Raw genomic sequence first — 18,335 nt, 5'->3', positions numbered from 1 at the left:
AAGTGGGAAAACCTGCAATGTAGCAGGGTGTTCAAATAATTATTTTCTTCACTGTATTTTTTGGATCATTGTCCTGTTAGAAGATAAATCTCCGTCCCAGTCTGAGGTCTTTTGCAGACTCCCAACAGGTTTTCTTCCAGAATGGTCCTGTATTTGGGTCTATCCATCTTCCCATCAATTTTAACAATCTTCTCTGTCCCTGCTGAAGAAAAGCAGGCCCAAACCATGAGGCTGCCACCACCATGTTTGACAGTGGGGATGGTGTGTTCACGGTGATGAGCTGTGTTGCTTTTACGCCAAACATATCGTTTTGCAGTGTGGCCAAAAAGTTCGATTTTTGGTTTCATCTGACCGGAGCACCTACTTCCACACGTTTGGTGTGTCTCCCAATCTTTCAACAAGACTTTTTATGGATATCTTTGAGAAATTGCTTTCTTCTTGCCACTCTTTCAGAAAAGCTTGATTTGTGCAGTGTATGACTTGATTGTTTTCCTATGCACAGACTCTTCCACCTCAGCTGTAGATCTCCACAGTTCATTCAGCATGATCATGGGGCTCTTGGCTGCATCTCTGATCAGTCTTCTTGTTTGAGGTGAAAGTTTAGAGGGTCGGACGGGTCTTGTTAGATTTGAAGACTGAGCAGGTTATTCTTGCAAGGATTGTGGGATCTTATCTGCTGGAGCAGGAGCTTATGCTGGCTATCTTTGGGCAGGTGTCAAGGTACTCCCTGAATTTTTTGCCAGCCAGTCGGAGGGCACACAAAAACAAACAACCATATGTACTCACAATCACACCTAAGGGCAGTTTAGAGTTTCAAATTAATGCATGTTTTTGGGATGTGGGAGGAAAGTGGAGTGCCCTGAGAAAACCTATGCAGGCACGGGGAGAACATGCAAACTCCACACAGGGGACATTTTTGAGTGAGCCTGTTCGGGTTGATCAAGTCCTATATAGCTCGAAGCCTAATTTAATAATAAGGGTTTTCGGGATTACGGATAAATTGTCAAGATAACTTGCCCTTCATAGGTAACCACGTAATATCGCTGGTATTATCCTGCCATTACCTTATTATAGTAGTTTTACTTGCGCCCAATCTCAAAAAGAGTCGTCAATTTAGGCACTCCCAAGTTGCCAATTCCTTCTCCCCGCCATCTTGCCATACGACTATTACACCTATAGAAAGACCATGTCTCTTTGTTAGCGAAAACTGAACACAAAGCACCGAATTCCGTATCCAAGGTTTTTATAGCTTTTTGGTGGAACGTTCTGGAAAATGTTGGCTGAATCTACGACTAGTGGGAAGGGCCTCCCCCGGTTCATCCCATTGGGCCCCATTTGCCATTCCTGGCTTGACTTGTCACGCCCTTCTTTAGCTTCACTCAATTTTGTCATTCTCCCTTTAATTAATAAATGCATCTTTTTAAAAAATATAACCACAACTCGCGTTCGGTTTCACCCTAATTTTGAACAATAGGATAAATGTATCAACATTCTTATGAATACAATTCTCTCATGCATTCTCTCAAGCTTGTTTTAGTTGGTTGCTCATCATGTGTTGCCTTGTCTGAGAGAGACAGCCATACACAGGTTCTCTTCACAAAGCTGTTTCAAAGCATCTTATTTTCTGCTAAAAGTGCAGTGAAAAAATAGTTGAAATCTATTTCTGCTTGCCGACTTCCTGCGTGGTCATTCGAGTGTGACGGGCTTCCTGTTCAGTAACTTGATGCTGCAACCGTCTTGAAAAACGTTGGGTGTGACCTGACAGCTGCATCCTGACACTGTCTTCATATCAGAAATAAGATGTGAAAACAAAGATAAAACAATAATTGGGTTCTTAAAGTTGCTAACCCCGATATATGTATGTAATACAAAGATATGAAAAATAATCAGGTTTATATAAGGTTACTGATTTTGGTATACGTATGCAATGCAATGAGAAGCTAAGTGGGTAGGCTACATTTATCAGAGAGATCTTTGCCGTGCTGGTGACCCAATCAAGTGTAATTTTGTTTGGTGACATCTTGTGTCCAATTTGAGAGTTGGTGGCTCAGCTCAAAACATGAACGTTAAGCCATACACCCCAATTGTTATCAATTCGCTCCATTGCTATTTGTGGTATGGCAACCCATCTGACACATGGGAAAAGGCAGAAAAACAGTAGGTTCGCTGATCAGGGCCATTCAAGGCAGAGGGGATAAAACTGTTTGAATGCCTGGTACTTTTGACTTTTATTGATTTTAGTGCATTACCGACGGGAAGAGCTGGTGACCAGGATGTGGAGGATCCGAAATAATCCTACCTGCTTCGGACCTAGTTTGCGTTGCGTTTAAGTCCTCAATAGTGGGTAGAGTGGTGCCGATAATTCGTTCAGCCGTTTTTTTTTGTCTGTTGCAGTCAAGAGTTTGTCCTTTTGTGTGCCTCAAACCAGACTGTGATCGAGGTACACAGTACTGATTGGATGACCGTCGTGTAGAACTGACTCAGCAGCTCGCGTGATAGACTGTGCTTCCTCAGAAGCCGCAAGAAGTACATGCTTTGCTGGGATTTCTTTGAGGATGGAGTTGGTGTTCATCTCCTACCTCAGGTCCTTTGAAGGTCTCGACAGTTGGCCACAGTGTCAGGGGCAACTGTGGTGAAGGTTGCCTCCTGAAGTCCTCAATCATCTCTCCAGTCTTTAGAGTGTTCAATGTTCTGAGAGAAGGATTATGTTGTCAGACGCAGACTGAGCTTTTTATAAATACTGCTGCTTTCGAACAAGTGCACGGACACCACACTGCCTTCCTGGAACATTCGCTGGAAATAACATTTCTTCGAGTTTGGTGTCTATATGTCATTTGGCTAGTTAGCTCCTGTTACACGCTACTCAACTGTCTTTGTTCTTCTATTTTATTATTTTGTCTTGTATTGTGTGTGATTAGATTGTCTTAAATGCAATACAAGTGCTCTGTTATATTTTGCTGGTTTGACCAAGGTAAACTGAAACGAATTAAACCCCTCCAACTATTATTTTTTCATAATTCTATACACACCTACCTGTCATTTGGGACACACAAAGCTCTTGTCCTTTGCAGCTGTGCAATCCATTTTATTAAAACGAATCAGTTCCTTTGGAAACGTGTGAAAAATGAATCCATCCTCCCGAGTGTTCGAGAACAATCCAGAAATACAACAAGCTGACATTTTGGCTAACACACAGTAAAAACAGGTAATTTCTCGCCGGTGCAGTAGGTATAAACACTCGACCCCGGTACTGGAGAAAAACTTAACTTCCTGGTTCTTCTTCAACACAAAATCATAAAGACTTTTCATGGCGGGAGATGAAAAAAATCAATATACGGCAACATTCTGACGTCCTGTGAAGAAACAGAGGAGTCCATTATGGCTTTTTTTTTTTTTTTTTTTTTTTTTTTTAACATATTTAGTTTTAGGTGTCAGTGGCACTTTAAGATGTTCTTGCATCCATCCATTTTCTACCACTTCTCCGGGTCAGCTCGCGGTGGAAGTAGCTTCAGCAGGGATACCCAAACTTCCCTTTCACCAGCCGCTTCTTCCAGCTCTTCCGGAGGGATCCTGTGGTGTTCCCAGGGCAGTTGATAGACATAGTCTCTCCAGCATGTCCTGGTTAATTCCCGGGGTCTCTTTCTGGTGGGACATGCCTGGAACACCTCACCAGGGAGGCGTCCAGGGATGTTCTTCTAGTTTATTTGTGCAAGCACCTTGTGGAGAAGCGCTCGTTATTTCATATTTCGCAGTCATATAACAACAAAGGCTTTCAATTTGATTTGATTCATAAGAGTGTTTAATAGCTGGTTGTCAGAGTTATGGGGCATGAGGTTGGACCAAAATGTAGGACCCTGAGTCAGTGACATTATGTTGAGGGTGGTTTTATTCCAGGCAGAGGTAATACACAGGTAAGCAGTCCAAGAAAGGTAAAGGCACAAAAATACATGGTAAAAGGCAAGGTCCAAAAACATGAAAACGAGGTCCGATTACAAGGCAAAAAAACGAGACTTGACTATACTTGACTAAGGTGGACAAGGAACGCCGGGCCGTGGCAATGAGTCAAAATACAGGGTTCCCTCACTACTTCACGTTTCACTTTTTGCTGTTTCAGTGCTTCACTGGGTTTTTATTAATTAAAAAAAATTGCCAGATCCGTTTATTGCAGAAAGACACGTTTATACAAGGCATGTGATTGGTTCCCGGCGGGACATCTAGCACGAGTGGCTTTATCCCATGAGGTTGTGCATCATTGAAGCCTCACACAGCAACTTCCCTTGCCCAACCCATTTCTTTTTTGTGACATAATCTCTCCAGTATGTCCTAGGTCGTCTCCGGATCTCTTTCCATTGGGATGTGCCTGGAACACCAATCAGGAAGGCATCTGAATCAGATGCAGCGACCACCTCATTTGGCTTCTCTCAATGCGGAGGAGCAGTGGCTCGACACTGAGCCCCTCTCGGACAACTGAGCTTTTCACCCTATCTTTAAGGGAGAACCTGGACACCCTTCAGAACAAACTCATTTTGACTCTTTGGCAGGACAAAGGCCATTAAAATGTGTTTGGTCAAAAACTTGTTGTAAATAATAAAAGCAGAATACTGAGCTAGTCATATAAATTCAAGATTATCAATTCTACCCTTTGAGTGTGAGTGCATCACAAAATGAGGGAGACATATTGCGGGGGGTTACAGTACAACCAGGACTTAAATTTGTGTAACCTTTGGAGAAAAAATAAATGGGAAATGACAAAATAGGTGTCGTTTATTCCAAATTGCCTTGCATTTACAGTTGTCCTTGTCCCTTGTCCTTGCACACATTCCTGCACAGGGTTTAAAATCTTGTCCTTATGTAGTTGTGGAATGTGTTGGTTTGACAAAAATAAATTAAAAGGTTCAGCAAAAAAAAAAGGGGGGTGCAGAAACACGAGTTAGTGTATCACCAGTCACACCATCTTTGGTAGAATTAAAAAAAAAAAACAAAGGCCACAGCAATTTTTTTCCACATTACAGTTTTGATCTTTGCCCAAGTTCACAACTAAATGTAAGAAATATTAACCACTTTGATAAAAATTAAATACATCAACATAACTGCTACCGGGAACATACAGTATAGGCTCATGAAAGAAACTGATTAAATACTATTAACAACAAAAAGTGTTTGGGGACAGCATCTTGTCTCTCTTGAGCTACAATTACACTTTAAATACTAAGTACACTAGACCATTCCATGTTCCCTGAATGATTTCTTTATTGAAAAGGACCTATATTTTGGCTCCATTAAATCTTAACTTCCTAAGGGATAGAAGGCACCATAGTAAGTCACTGAAAATTCTCCTTAATTCCCCACAAAAAGTATTCAGTGAAAGGACAACAAAATCATTCATTCCTTCATCATGCATTCTCCAGGGGAGGGAAAAATTATAAATAACTTACAACAACCATTCATTTTTTCTTAGCTCTTATCCTCACAAGGGTCATGGGAGTGCTGGAGCCTATCCCAGCTATCAACGGGCAGGAGGCAGGGTACAGCTCACTCCACGCTAACATTGACCTGGAACTGGTTGCCAGCCATTCACAGGGTACATAGAGACGGGGACAAATGTCACACTTGCAATCACACGTAGGGGCAATTTAGAGTCTCCAATTAATGCATGTTTTGGGGAAGTGGGAGGATACTGTAGTGCCCAGAGAAAACCCATGCAGGCACTGGGAGAACAAGCACACTCCACACAGGCGAGGCTGGAATTTCAAACCCCTTGCCTCACTCTGAGGGCAACACTTTACAGCTGTTCCACCATGTCGCAACTTACAATAACCTTTTTCTTCAAAACCGGCTGCTGTTGAGCTCTGACAAAAATAATGGTGCTGAGGTAACAAGTTTGTTTCAAAGTTGTTGAGGTTTTTCTGATTACTATATTTAAATACAAGAACAGAACTTGCTGCCTCCAGTACAAAAAAAGTGGCAAAATTTCTCTTATGGCACTAAAGCAGTTGGAACGCACATGAAACTATTGTTACATCTGTCACACGCAAGTGGCATGTACCCGCATATTCAAATATTGTGAGTAAAATTATTGATTTACCGAGAGTTAGGATTGGGACAAGTACCAGTACTTGCAGGGATGTTAGTATTTTAAGCATGTGAGTGTTCAACAAAGAGAAGTCAGAGAGAGAATAGAGGACTATGGGTAAAAAAGATGCATGATAATTCAGAAGGGTGTTTGTGCGCCCATGTCACAGGGGTGGCAAACCCGTGGCTCTTGAACCCCATGCGGCTCTTTGCCTCCTTTCTTGGGGCTCTCTTGAAGGCATGAAAGCATATACAAGTTCTCTATATGTGTGGGCATGTGCTTTGGTTGAGTTTATTAGTTATGGGTTTTGTGACAAGCTCAGTGTGCGCGTTGTGCTTCGCCGTGTAAGATGGGACTGCCCAGCAGGAGGAAATAAAAGTGCACTGGCGACCGGGGAAGAGTGCGCTTATTGTTCCTGCCACACAGGTCAGCTGTGCTTCGAGAGAAGAGTTAACCCTGAGCAGGTTGACCTCAGCACCGAGAATATGTCTCCCCTGCGTCTCCCGACCGTGGTCACGTGACCGCAGAGGAAAGGTTAGCAAGGTATTTTCGCAAAACTGGGATGTGCATTGAATGAAAATAGCTTGAGTTTCCCAGTTGGATGGTGATCATTGGAGAAAATAGTAAGTTTCTTTTGGCTTGTCCCGTTAGGGGTCGCCACAGCGAAACATCTGAGATGAACGGTCATATTTGTTTGGCACAGTTTTTACGCTGGATGCCCTTCCTGATGCAACCACTCTTGAGGAGTAGAGGCCCCCAGTGAGATACAAACTCATGACCCCTGGTTTACCAAACCAATGCTCTAACCACTCAGCTATGGGGCTTAAATCTTTTGTACTGAAAACAAAAATCTTAAACACATGGTATCAGCCCTTCAACTGTCTGGCCAAACTGTTGTACAGAGAATATGGGACATTAGCATGGCTACTGATTCACAGTTGCACGCAGACCTCCAATCATTTGAGTATTTCAGTGTTGCTTGAGACGAGAGTAGTGACATACAAAACAAGACTTGGTTGAACTGGTAGCTTGTGTGAGAAGGCGGACAATTTAATTTTTTTAATTACTGGCCTGTAGATTTAGCACTCTGTAGGAATCGATTTTTCTTTGGTGGTTGGTGTAATATTTACAATAAATCTGGCTGAGCAAAGGTATGTGTGTGAGGAGGGAATGATATCCATGTGTATGATATGGCTCTCTGCCGTAACAGAGTAAAAAATGTGGCTCCTCATCTCTGACTGGTTGGCCAGCCTTGCAGGTTAACATGACAAGTGATAGAGAGCAGCCCAGTTATAGTAACACTTTAATCAAAGTGAGTAGAAATATTAAAGGGAAGATGGCAGATTCCAAACTCAACAATATACTTGCTATTTTAGTTTCTACCATGACTTACGTGAATACCTGAGAAAGGAGGCCATCATTTTTTCAGGCACCCAGAAAAAGCAGGGGATGTAAGGTTTTTTCTTTTATTAGAACAATCAAGGCAACACAAATATTCTCCATCACAATTTGCTCTCGAGTTTTATGTCAACAAATGTAAGCATTAAACTAGATACAAATGCTTTCCCCATTTATCTTCACAGTCATCACAGACAACAGGAACACTTCAGTGAAGTAGGAGCTCCAGGTAAAGATGCAAGTCTGCAGACACAGACAAATTTATGTTTTTAATGGAACAATCACAAAACCTCTACAAAACCATGTGTACAAAAGATAATAAAAGCTTAAAAAGGTTGGTAGTGACAGGCATTTCATTGTTTGACCTGTGAAACATCTGTGGGAGAATAACATTTACTTAAAGGGCTACTGTCATGAAATGGATGATTTTTAGTATGTTATTAATGAAAAATCGTCAGCCAATATGGGCCCATGCGTTTTTTCACCACAAAACATGATTTTCAGGTATACATCTTTTTGTAACTCCTGCCATGAAAATCCTCTCAAGGGATTTGTTTTCAAGAAGAAGCAGGAAGTGACGTAAAGGACAGCGGCGCCCTCAAGTGGACCCGTTTGTTTCCATTAGTTTTACCTCCAGGATGGGAGCTCGTTGTTCCTTCGTGTTAGTCAAAATGCCGGGTCTATGGATTGCTGGACATTGCTTGAACACTCGGGAAAATGGATTGACCCTTCATAAGTTTGCAAGAGACCCGATTCGGTGTGAAAAATGGATTGCACGGGTGCAGAGGACGAGAAATTTGTGGGTTCCAAATAACAGGTCGGTGTGGATACAGCTACTAAAAAAAATAACAGTTTGGGGCAGACCACGTAATCGGTCTGTCATATCTTAACAAAAGATCCGCGTACGAAATATGTTGATGTGCACGTCGGACGGCGTCGGGCTGCTGCGCGGTCGGCGGAGAATCTGAAGAACTAGCCAAGAATGCCTTACTCGCAGTAATGCGCCCCGGCTTGACGGTGTTCATGGAGTACTGCGGCGGCTATGAACAACCCCCTAAAAGCAGCATGGCTTGGCTACATTATATGCCACCACGGCGCCGAAAATCAGCCACACTGGCTGAGCTGCCGCGTTCGGCGGTCGCGGCTTCTGCAAAGGCTGCGCGCCGGGCTTTGCGGACGGGGGCGGCTCTGAAGAACCCAGCCGAGAATGCCTCACTCAGCCGCGTGCGCGCAGTAAAGCGCCCCGGCTCGATTGTGTTGCTTATCACGTACTGCGAACAACCCCCGAAAGCAGGACAGCTCGGCTGCGTCATAAGCCACACCGGCCGACTGTGATGAGCCGTGATGGCTCATCTCCGCCGCGGAAGTGGATCGGACGGGGATGAGGTTTGGCCGCAATCGCATGTCATCTGAATATGGCTCGAAACAATAGTGTAATATTGCCCCAAGGGCTCGAAACAACAGTGTAATATTGCCCCGGTATCTTCACTCGGTTGTGTGGTGTTGTCCTTTTCGAAAAGAGCTTCCGTGTCAGAAGGTGCGCGTTTGTCTCCCATAGTTAGGGTGCACCGCGTGTTTTCATTGGCGAATGTCACGGATGACGTCATGGACGGAGGATGCAGCCAATATGACGACCACTTGGAAATCGTAGAATGACACTTCTGCAACTTTGCGCGTGGATGACGCCCTCTCCGCTCACATTTATTTTTTCGTATAGACATTGAAATGAATCATGTATTTTTCATTACAATATCTATTTTAGAATGTTTATAGGGATGACTCTTGGGCTTTATTTACAAATAAGTGATCTTTATGAAGGAAAATTTAAGGTATGCAAAAGCCTGACAAATACTACAAATACCAAAAGACTTAAAATAGGCATGGTAAACTGAAAACTAGTGCTAGGAAAGAATGAGTTACCGATTCGGATCACTCACGAGTCTGCTTGAAAAACACTCTCAAATCATGTATTTTGCATCCCAATAAAATCAAAGAATCAATCAAAGAGCCTATTCTATTTTGACAAGAACTGGCTGTGAAACTGCCTAACTTTGTTTACAATATGCGTAGTCGTATAGAAGCCTCTAGCTGACCATATGGATCATGGAGCCCTTGATCTGATAATCTCTGCGACACAAAGCGTCCAATGAGGAGGAGCTAAATGATAGTTCATGGGAGACGTGTCTGCAGCAGATAAACTGAATAAGTTACGCGAGATTCTTTCAATACGTTGGGCAGATGATTGACGAACGTGACTATGAAGTAGCATCTTAACTAACAAGGTGGTTTTGTAAAAGCAGTTGTTTGATAACAAATGGCTTCATCCAAACACTAACCATGAGTGAAAAAAAAAATGTTTGTGTTAACATACATAATCTCTGAAAAATGGCTGACAAATTATAAATTATGACAGGGCATAACTATATAAATCAGCAGAGAATAAGAATTCATAATTCAAAATTTCTCCACTAAATATCACACTAATTGATCCAGAAAGCCAATATATAATTGTCGGTAGAACTATACTTAAATCATACACAGTTAACGTATACGCCATTAATATTTGTGATCCAGCCTTTATTCATATACTTTTTTTGACATACAATGTGTCTACTAATTCAACAATTATAGGTGGAATTATTGCAATTATAGGACTTAATCCAACCACAGACTGCTCAAATTTATAACATACCAAAGAATCGCAGTCTTTCTGAATATTAGATGTATCTATGCATGGTTTTTCGGATTCAACAACAGAGAATTAACTGTTCACTGTTCGCGGGCCCACATTCACAGATTTTGATCTCCAAATTGTTTTGTTTTTTTAAATGTAATGTATTTGCAGAATCGCAGAGGTCTTAAATTATTTTCTAAATAGACAAGGCAGAACCATTAGACAAGGCACCGAACAATGTGGTGCACCTTAAGTGCACACTGAGTTCCAACATTTGAAAAGTTTGTTTTCAAAACGCGACATAGGCATTTTTTTCAGATTTACGAAACTCGCGCCAAAATTATCCAGCTCCGAATGGTAGTTATCGGGATACTCTGATTTTTGTTGAAAGTGCGACATATCGTTCTATATCAGCCAAGGAAGATCGCGTTTTATTTCAAAATGCGACATATCGAGATCTTATTTACAGCAAAATGCTACATAATTTCGTTCAATCAGTGTGCGCTGCTGAAGCAAGCAGCATCCAATCAGAATTCGTCTAGAGGGAAGTTCCGGTATCTTCCACATCATCATCCAAAATGGCTGCGCCTACGTTTGAGAGAGATGCTAATGCCGAGTTTGATTTTATGTACGAGACACCGGAGAGAATGAAGCTGGGAAGGAAAAAAAACCCAGCGGAAACGGGGTCAGAAAAGAAGAATCGCTTGCTATGATAGTAGACCCTATTTTTTCCTCTTTGTGAAGTTGACCTATTGTTTCCTTTTTTATCACATTTGAATTTTCTTTTACATGAATTCCATTTTTAATAGAATCTACTGATGTGTGAATCAGTAATGTTTTTTTTCTACTTATGAATTGAAAGAAAATAAAGACTTTTGATCTTTGTAGATTGTTTTTGTTTACACTGAAAAATATCTAGTACAGTCAGTAGCAAACCTTTTCATTGTTTTGCCATGTGATACATTTTACCATGTTTTTTTACTTGGATCCTTGGGATGCATTTTTGTCGATTTTATCTTTACAGTGTTTCTTGCTTTCAAGCTGAACTAAGTCTTGTATTTTGTTTATCAATGTTTAATCATATCGAATAAATGAATCAGAGATTGTGCTGGTTTACTTGCAGGCTGTCCCATTGTGAGGGTGCTTTTCCTATTTAATTTTAATTCTTTATGAAATTATTGCAATTTAATACTTCAGTTCTCATCCAAGTACCATTGTATCTGAATGTAATAAACATACTGTTTTGTCTATGATTGTGTAATGCTTGAATAGTAATTTTGTTGTTCAAAATATTTCACCAACGATCATTAATGAATGAATAAATTTTTAGAATTCTATGCAATCTTTTTTTTTGCCATTTTTAAGTTATCGGCTATGACTTAAGAAAAGTTGACATTAAAAGGAAATCAACACCCTTGGAGTAGACTCAATTTCTGTCTATGAGCATTATGAATACTGTTATTATTACTACAGACTTATATCCTATTCTGCAGTGTTCTTTCCCCCGACAGCGACAGCTATAAATAAAATCAAAAGAAAGCAGACTCAATGAGTCAGATTTCAAACAGTGAATTTGTGAGTTTGAAACTGATTTCATTTTGGACATGTGTGTATGAGATTGACTACCTATTTTTTTTCTGCTGGTATCCCTCGCAAAAAAAAATACAGCTGCTCCTGAAGCTTTAAGTCGAAATTTGGATATGTCTCACTTTGCCAAGAATAGAATGTTTGGATATGTCTCACTTTGGAGAAAAAAATGAAATTTGTCATCAAAAAAACTCAGTGAATATTAAAGTCAATATTTTTTTGTAGTATGGTGTTTAGTTACTTTTTAGCATCTCTTTCCATCCCCCAATAGTTAGAAACATAAATTGAGTTTATTGTTTTCACTTCAATACCAAGCCCTTTTCTCAACGTTGGTCTTTTGAGTGTCATCTTTGTCTCCTGAGTGCCGACCAGCACCGATCCTTTCAATAAAACATTTTTGGCGTTGTCGGCAGGATCGTGCAGGCTACGCGCAGGAGATAAAAAGAGGATGCGTTGTTTCAGAAGGAAAACTAAGAGTGCGCAAGAGGCACCAGAGGAGGAGGTGGCGCCCGGGTGGGAAGGAATCACTTTCCGAGAGATAGAAGCTGTCTTACGGGAGCGTGGGGGACGCCCCGGATCGTGGACAGGAGTGAATCCCGCTGCCACGCCGCTGGCATTATGTGATATGTTGAAGCGGGTGGATGTGAATGCTCGTGGTCCGCTGGGAGGCACGCAGCAGATGTTGTGGATGTGTGCGGAAGCTTGGAAAAATTGCGTGTTGGAGTTGGATAAGGTTAGAAGCGCAGAAAATCAAAAGGCGCAAGAGGTTATCCAGCTAGAGGTTATAGTGAAAGAATTAAAGGAGCATTTGGCAAAAATGCAGAGTATAACGGAAAGAGCTGTAATGCATATCTCCCGAGTGGCGCGAAGAGGGCGAAAGAAGAAACCTCGTAAAATAGAACAAGCGCAAATCCGTTCATTCACCACTGGGCTGTCAGCGCAGTGGAATCCGGAGGAGTGGAACGGGGATATGTGGGGGGATGATGATGATGATAATGATCTTGATGATGAATATGATAGAGGTGCAAGACCGGACCCGCCACCACAGACCGGGTTGTATCCCTCGTTAAAGGGGCTGCCGATACACCCTATCACGCGACAAAAAGAGCAGCGACGCGTGATACCGGATCGAATCCAGGATCTGATGGGGGCGGACGGTCGACCGATTCTGGATGAAAATGGCGAGCGAGTGCAGGGGCTGGTCCCACAAGCGCAGCCAGAGCCAGAATTGTTTATGACTAGAGAAGATTATACACAGGAAGAGACTACTCATATTGTAACAAAGTATCGTCAGAAACCGGGCGAACCGATCGATGTTTGGCTCATTCGGTTGCTAGAGGAAGGAGCTGATGCCGTTATTATAGATGCTGGGGATTATCAGCGGTTCGCAGCGCTTTCCACCGATAGCCAGCTAAACGCAGAATTCCAGGGAATGTGCAGAGTCATGGGCGGTGATGTAGGGCTCCCTCTCTCGGCGTTATATGGGGCAGCCACGCAGCTGATATTTCCATCATATCAAGATTGGCCAGAACTGAGAGGGCAATGGTCAACCATCAGGGATGCAGTGATGAGATTGACACGGTTGTGTATGAGGCACTCAATTTCGAGTGATGGCTCTGTGGAAATAAGAGATGGGGAGGTCCCGAAAATGATCCGGGATGCGATAATACGTGATGCTCCCCCACATTATAGAGCGGCGGTATTAACTATTTTGTTGGGAGCCGCTGACCTGACATTCTCGATGGTGAAAAGTAGGTTGGCGGAGTTAGCAACGCTCGGAGACTGGTCTAACGTGAGTGCGCCGCGTGATCGTGAACCACGTGAAAAATCGAGGGAAAATCGGAACGGTTTCGCGAAAAATGGAAAACCTGAGGGAAGCAGAAGTGATATGTGGAGGGCACTAATCAAAGCAGGGGTTCCAGCTGAGGAAATTGACAGGGTTCCTACGTCAGCACTTGCTGAAAAATGCAGACAGAAGGGACTACAGGTTAGATGTTTCTCAGGAGGAGGCTTTCCTCAAATGACGATGGGCGTGGCGGAGTTAACCAGTATGCTCAAAGAGTTGATAAAGCGCCTTCCCATTGTCCCTCCTACCATTCCTCCTATTGCACCTCCCACAGCACCACCCTTACCACGGGAGGAGGAGGAGACTTCGTCAAGCGAGGAGGAGGAAGTGAGCCAAGTAGCAGCAGTGCAGCGACGGAAAAAGGGGAAGAAAGGCAAAAATAAACGACGCCATCATAGTGATGAATAGGATGATGGCCAAGCCCTGGTAGCTCGTCAACAACAGGCTCAGCGATGGTCTGCTAGTGATATTAGACCTCATGTGAGGATGGAAATTTAGTGGGATAAATCAGTTCAAACAGTAACAGCGTTAGTAGATACCGGTGCGGAGGCCTCAATAATTGATGGAAATCAAGAGAAAATGAAAGGACCCCTAGTACCATTAACAGGACTAGGAGGAAAAGTGGTTCATGGAAAACATGTAAACTTACCTTTGAAAATCGGAAATATGCCTGTAAAAACATATATGGTGATTTTAACCCCTATCCCAGAGTGGATAGTGGGCATGGACATATTAGCCGGAATGACACTTTATTTGACAGCCGGGAGATTTGAATTCGGTGTAAATCCACTGAAAATTCATGCAATATTGGTGGGTAAAGTAAAAATGCCACCTTTTCCGATACCACAAGCTACACAGGTAGTTAGTCAAAAGCAATACCGGATACCTGGAGGACAGGAAGAAATTTCAGCGACCATTAAAGAATATTTAGAAGCTGGTGTATTGAAAACGGTGACGACAAACTGGAACAATCCGTTGTGGCCACTCAGGAAATCAGTTAACTCTTGGAGGATGACAGTAGACTAGAGGATTAAATAAACACACACCTGCATTGACTTCCGCGGTGCCCGACGCAGTGACAATTATAGAACGAGTGCAACATCATCCCGGAACGTGGTATGGGGTCATAGATTTGGCTAACGTATTTTTCACTATTCCCATTCCTGAGGATAGGATGAATCAATTTGCGTTTACCTGGGAAGGGCGCCAATACACGTTTACCAGACTACCTCAGGGTTATTTACATAGTCCCACAATCTGCCACCGGGTGGTAGCAGAGCACCTGGAAAAGCTAAAAGTTCCTAAAGAAATAATGGTATCACATTATGTCGATGACATACTAGTGCAAGGAACGAGCGGGGAAGAGGTGAAGGAAGTTCTAAGACAGCTAATACAGCACATGAAAGGGTTCGGATGGGAAATTAACCCTGGAAAGGTCCAAGGACCTTTGCAAACGGTGAAATTTCTAGGAATCATCTGGAACAAAGGGGAAAGGGAAGTGGCAGCAAAAGCTAAGGCTAAAATTGCTAACTTTCCAGTTCCACACACCAAGGCAGATGCTAGGAAATACATCGGGTTGTTTGGATTTTATTATATTCCTCATTTGAACTGATACTTCAACCTCTCTACAAATGCACTAAGAAAAAGGATGACTTTAGTTGGGGAGAAGAACAACATCGATCATTTGATATGGCGAAGGAAGCGATACAGCAAGCAGTGTCATTGGGAAAAATGAAATCGGGACCGGTAGAATTGCAAGTGTCAGCGTTAAATGTGTACGCTAACTGGAGTTTGTGGCAAAAGCAAGATAGGATTCGTAAACCCTTGGGATTCTGGTCGAGAAAGCTCCCAGAAGCAGGCCTAAGGTACACACCTTTTGAAAAGCAGCTATTAGCATGCATGCTATTGGGCATTGGTTGAAACTGAGGCTCAAATGGCGGGCCACGAGGTGTTAATGAGAACACATATACCGATTTTGACATGGGTTAAAGGTAACCCGACGACACATAGAATAGGAACCGCACAGGAAGCTAGTATTATCAAATGGAAATGGTATGTCTGAGCGAATTAAAATGTTGCATGAACAAGTTGCAGATGCTCCGGAGGATGGAGAGACGCCGTTCGAGGTACATCTTCTCGAAGAGTCTCCAGTAAAGGCGGGAAAACGATGGGACGACCTAGATAAGGAGACAAAGAGTGTGCTTGGTTCACTGATGGGTCGTGCCAATACATTGCTGGTAAACGGCGATGGAAGGCCGGGGCGTTCAACCCACAACTCGGACAATCCCTAGAAGAATTAGTAGAAGGAAAGAGTAGTCAATGGGCTGAATTGAAGGCAGTACATATGGTAATTATGCAAGGAGGGCCGCAAGGACTCTGCATATTTACAGACTCGTGGTCAGTAGCCCAGGGGCTTCTTACGTGGATGCCCACATGGGGTGGAAAATTCATTCAAAAGAAGTTAGGGGAAACGAGTTGTGGGCGGACAATTGGGAAAAAGCTAAAACTATTCCCATCACTGTGGTGCATGTGGATGCACACACTAACAGAGGAGACTCAAAAGCTCTCTATAACAAAGCTGCAGATCAGCTAGTAAAAATCATGACAGAAGTAAGAGAGTCTAGCCCAGGATTAGCTAGATGGGCTCATGCTAAAGCAGGACATTGGGGAGTACAAGGAACTCTCCAGTGGGCTCGAGACAGGGGCATAGATCTGAAGTTCGACGATGTCAGAACCGCTATTGCAGAATGTGAAGAATGTCAACATCAGAGGCGAGGTGTTCGTCAGCATGTGGCAGGACAGCTACACAGGGGTAAAACCTCCGGACAGATCTGGCAGATGGATTTTGTTGGACCGCTGCCACAGTCGCAGGGCTGTAAATATGCCTGCACCGCAGTAGACACATTCTCAGGGGTTCTGGTAGTTCATCCCAGTAAAACAGCAAAACAACAAAGCACAATACGATGTTTAGAAGTAATGCAGAGGTATTATGGAACACCAGTTCAAATACAGACGGATAATGGAACGCATTTCACAGGGAATGTGGTAAAAGAGTGGGCAAAGACTCACCATGTAGAATGGATCTATCACATTCCCTATTATGCAGGCTGCTGGGCTAATGGAGCGAATGAATGGAATTCTTAAGGAAACATTGAAAAAGCTATCTCGAAACAGAACGCTGGACAAATGGTGCAAAGACTTACCCGAGGCGGTGAATCAGATTAATAATAGACCGCTTGGGTCGGGAATAACGCCCCTAATACGAATGATAATGGGGGAACCGGTACAAAATTCCAATGGGGAAATTAAAATGTGGAAAATTGATCCTCAAGCTGAAATTCCCGTACGAGCTACTCCAGGCTCAGCGGGATTGGATTTGAAAATCCTCACAAACATCACTCTGGTTCCCAACGAAATCCAAATAGTGAAAACAGGATTGGGGCTCCAATGTCCACCAGGGACATATGGACACATTCTACCACGAAGTGGGTTATCACTAAAAGGGTTAACAATTCAAGCCGGAATAATTGATGCGGACTATCAAAGAGAAATTGGAGTGGTATTAATTATTAGCAGAACAGCCCCTTACATTGGAAAGAGGGGACAAAATTGCTCAGTTGATAGTGAAGCCTTGCCTTGTAACCAAGGTAAAAGAAATACCTAAACCTGTGATGATAACCACCAGAGGGGAGGGAGGATTTGGCTCCACTGATTTGGCAGGGGCAAAAGTTTGGGTAAAACAGCCAGACGGTCCTCCCCGAGCAGCAGAAATTATAGCTCAAGGGCAAGATGCTACTGTGAGTGTCTTATATCCTGGAGAGGAAAAATGGGTAAATGTACCGGTGTCAAAATGTTATACAAGAGAGAACTAATCACATGTTTGTAGTATGCACTATTTGTCGTAATACAGATGCTGTGGTGGTATTTGCTGATTGGAAGACCATCATCGGAGAGGCGCCATGGCCGGACAAGGGAAGACCGAGGGCCCAAGAGGTGGCAGTGTCGTCTGCTGGGTCAGGCGTATCCTTGTCCTTGGTGCCATGGTCCAACTCTGCTGCGCAATGACGGAGGGTGACAAATTGGAGCAGGTCCAGTGGCTCCGCATAAGATGGAAAAGCAGTACCCAGCACCGTACTCAAGGAGGCTACACCTGTCCAGCTTACCAAACTTGCGACGTGGTAAACGTCACCAGCAATTGTCAGATGTGGAAGTGCAAAAGGTGCCTTGGAGGAAAGGACATTCCGGTGGTGGAACAAGGATGCAACTTAACCGTCACTTCAGTAGTCCCCATGTGCCACTACAACAGGACGACCGAGACCTGCAATGAGCACAACTGGACGAGGTGGACAATTACCGTAAAAGAAACTCTGTTATTTTTTAACAGCGCTGAAATCTCGGGCCGGAACACATTTTTGTATATAATATCGGTGTTACCTGGGAAACCTAATGCTATAAGAACACACATAGCACCAGTATTAGATACCTGTACACACATGGCACAAGCCAGGGTTAAAACCCGAGTGTACTGGGAAATAAAATTCCCCGATATATCACACTGTACACGAAGACGTAGAGCTTGGTATGATACTCTCTTAGAAGGAACGGGAACACTTTTTGGTGTAGCTAATGCTGCAGATAACGAAGTAACCAGAACAATGTTATCTAACACAGGGCAACGTGCATCAGAGGCTATACATCAGGTAGGGGTATGGCTTCCAAAAGCTATGATAGGACAATTGGAAAACACAGATGTTTGG

General features: G+C 43.1%; 2 protein-coding genes across 6 annotated transcripts in view; one reads left to right on the top strand and one right to left on the bottom strand.

Annotated features, from left to right (window-relative positions):
• Positions 1-18,335, bottom strand: part of LOC133506936 (serine/threonine-protein kinase 35-like) — a 42,452-nt gene continuing 24,117 nt past the window's right edge. For 2 of the 5 annotated variants that reach the window (XM_061831326.1, XM_061831331.1), the window contains one exon: positions 7,526-7,714. The gene's annotated coding sequence lies outside the window, so the exon portion shown is untranslated. Of the gene's footprint in view, positions 2,692-7,525; positions 7,715-15,635; positions 15,756-15,849; positions 15,866-18,335 lie in introns of those variants that run through there. The other 3 variants (XM_061831328.1, XM_061831327.1, XM_061831330.1) reach the window with 3 other exon arrangements.
• On the top strand, positions 7,563-14,986 carry LOC133506934 (Friend virus susceptibility protein 1-like). Its single transcript, XM_061831319.1, has 2 exons — positions 7,563-7,700; positions 7,976-14,986. Exon 2 carries the CDS (start codon positions 12,181-12,183, stop codon positions 13,984-13,986), a length of 1,806 nt encoding a protein of 601 aa, XP_061687303.1. The 5' UTR covers positions 7,563-7,700; positions 7,976-12,180; the 3' UTR covers positions 13,987-14,986.

Source organism: Syngnathoides biaculeatus, chromosome 10 (assembly GCF_019802595.1).
Source record: "Syngnathoides biaculeatus isolate LvHL_M chromosome 10, ASM1980259v1, whole genome shotgun sequence".
Taxonomy (NCBI): Eukaryota; Metazoa; Chordata; class Actinopteri; order Syngnathiformes; family Syngnathidae; genus Syngnathoides; species Syngnathoides biaculeatus.
Note: the sequence above shows the minus strand (reverse complement) of the source record. Positions and strands in the feature narration are given on the sequence as shown.

Excerpts from the sequence above, each read along its gene's own strand:
- LOC133506934 (XM_061831319.1), top strand. The coding sequence starts at position 12,181 with ATGCGTTGTTTCAGAAGGAAAACTAAGAGTGCGCAAGAGGCACCAGAG.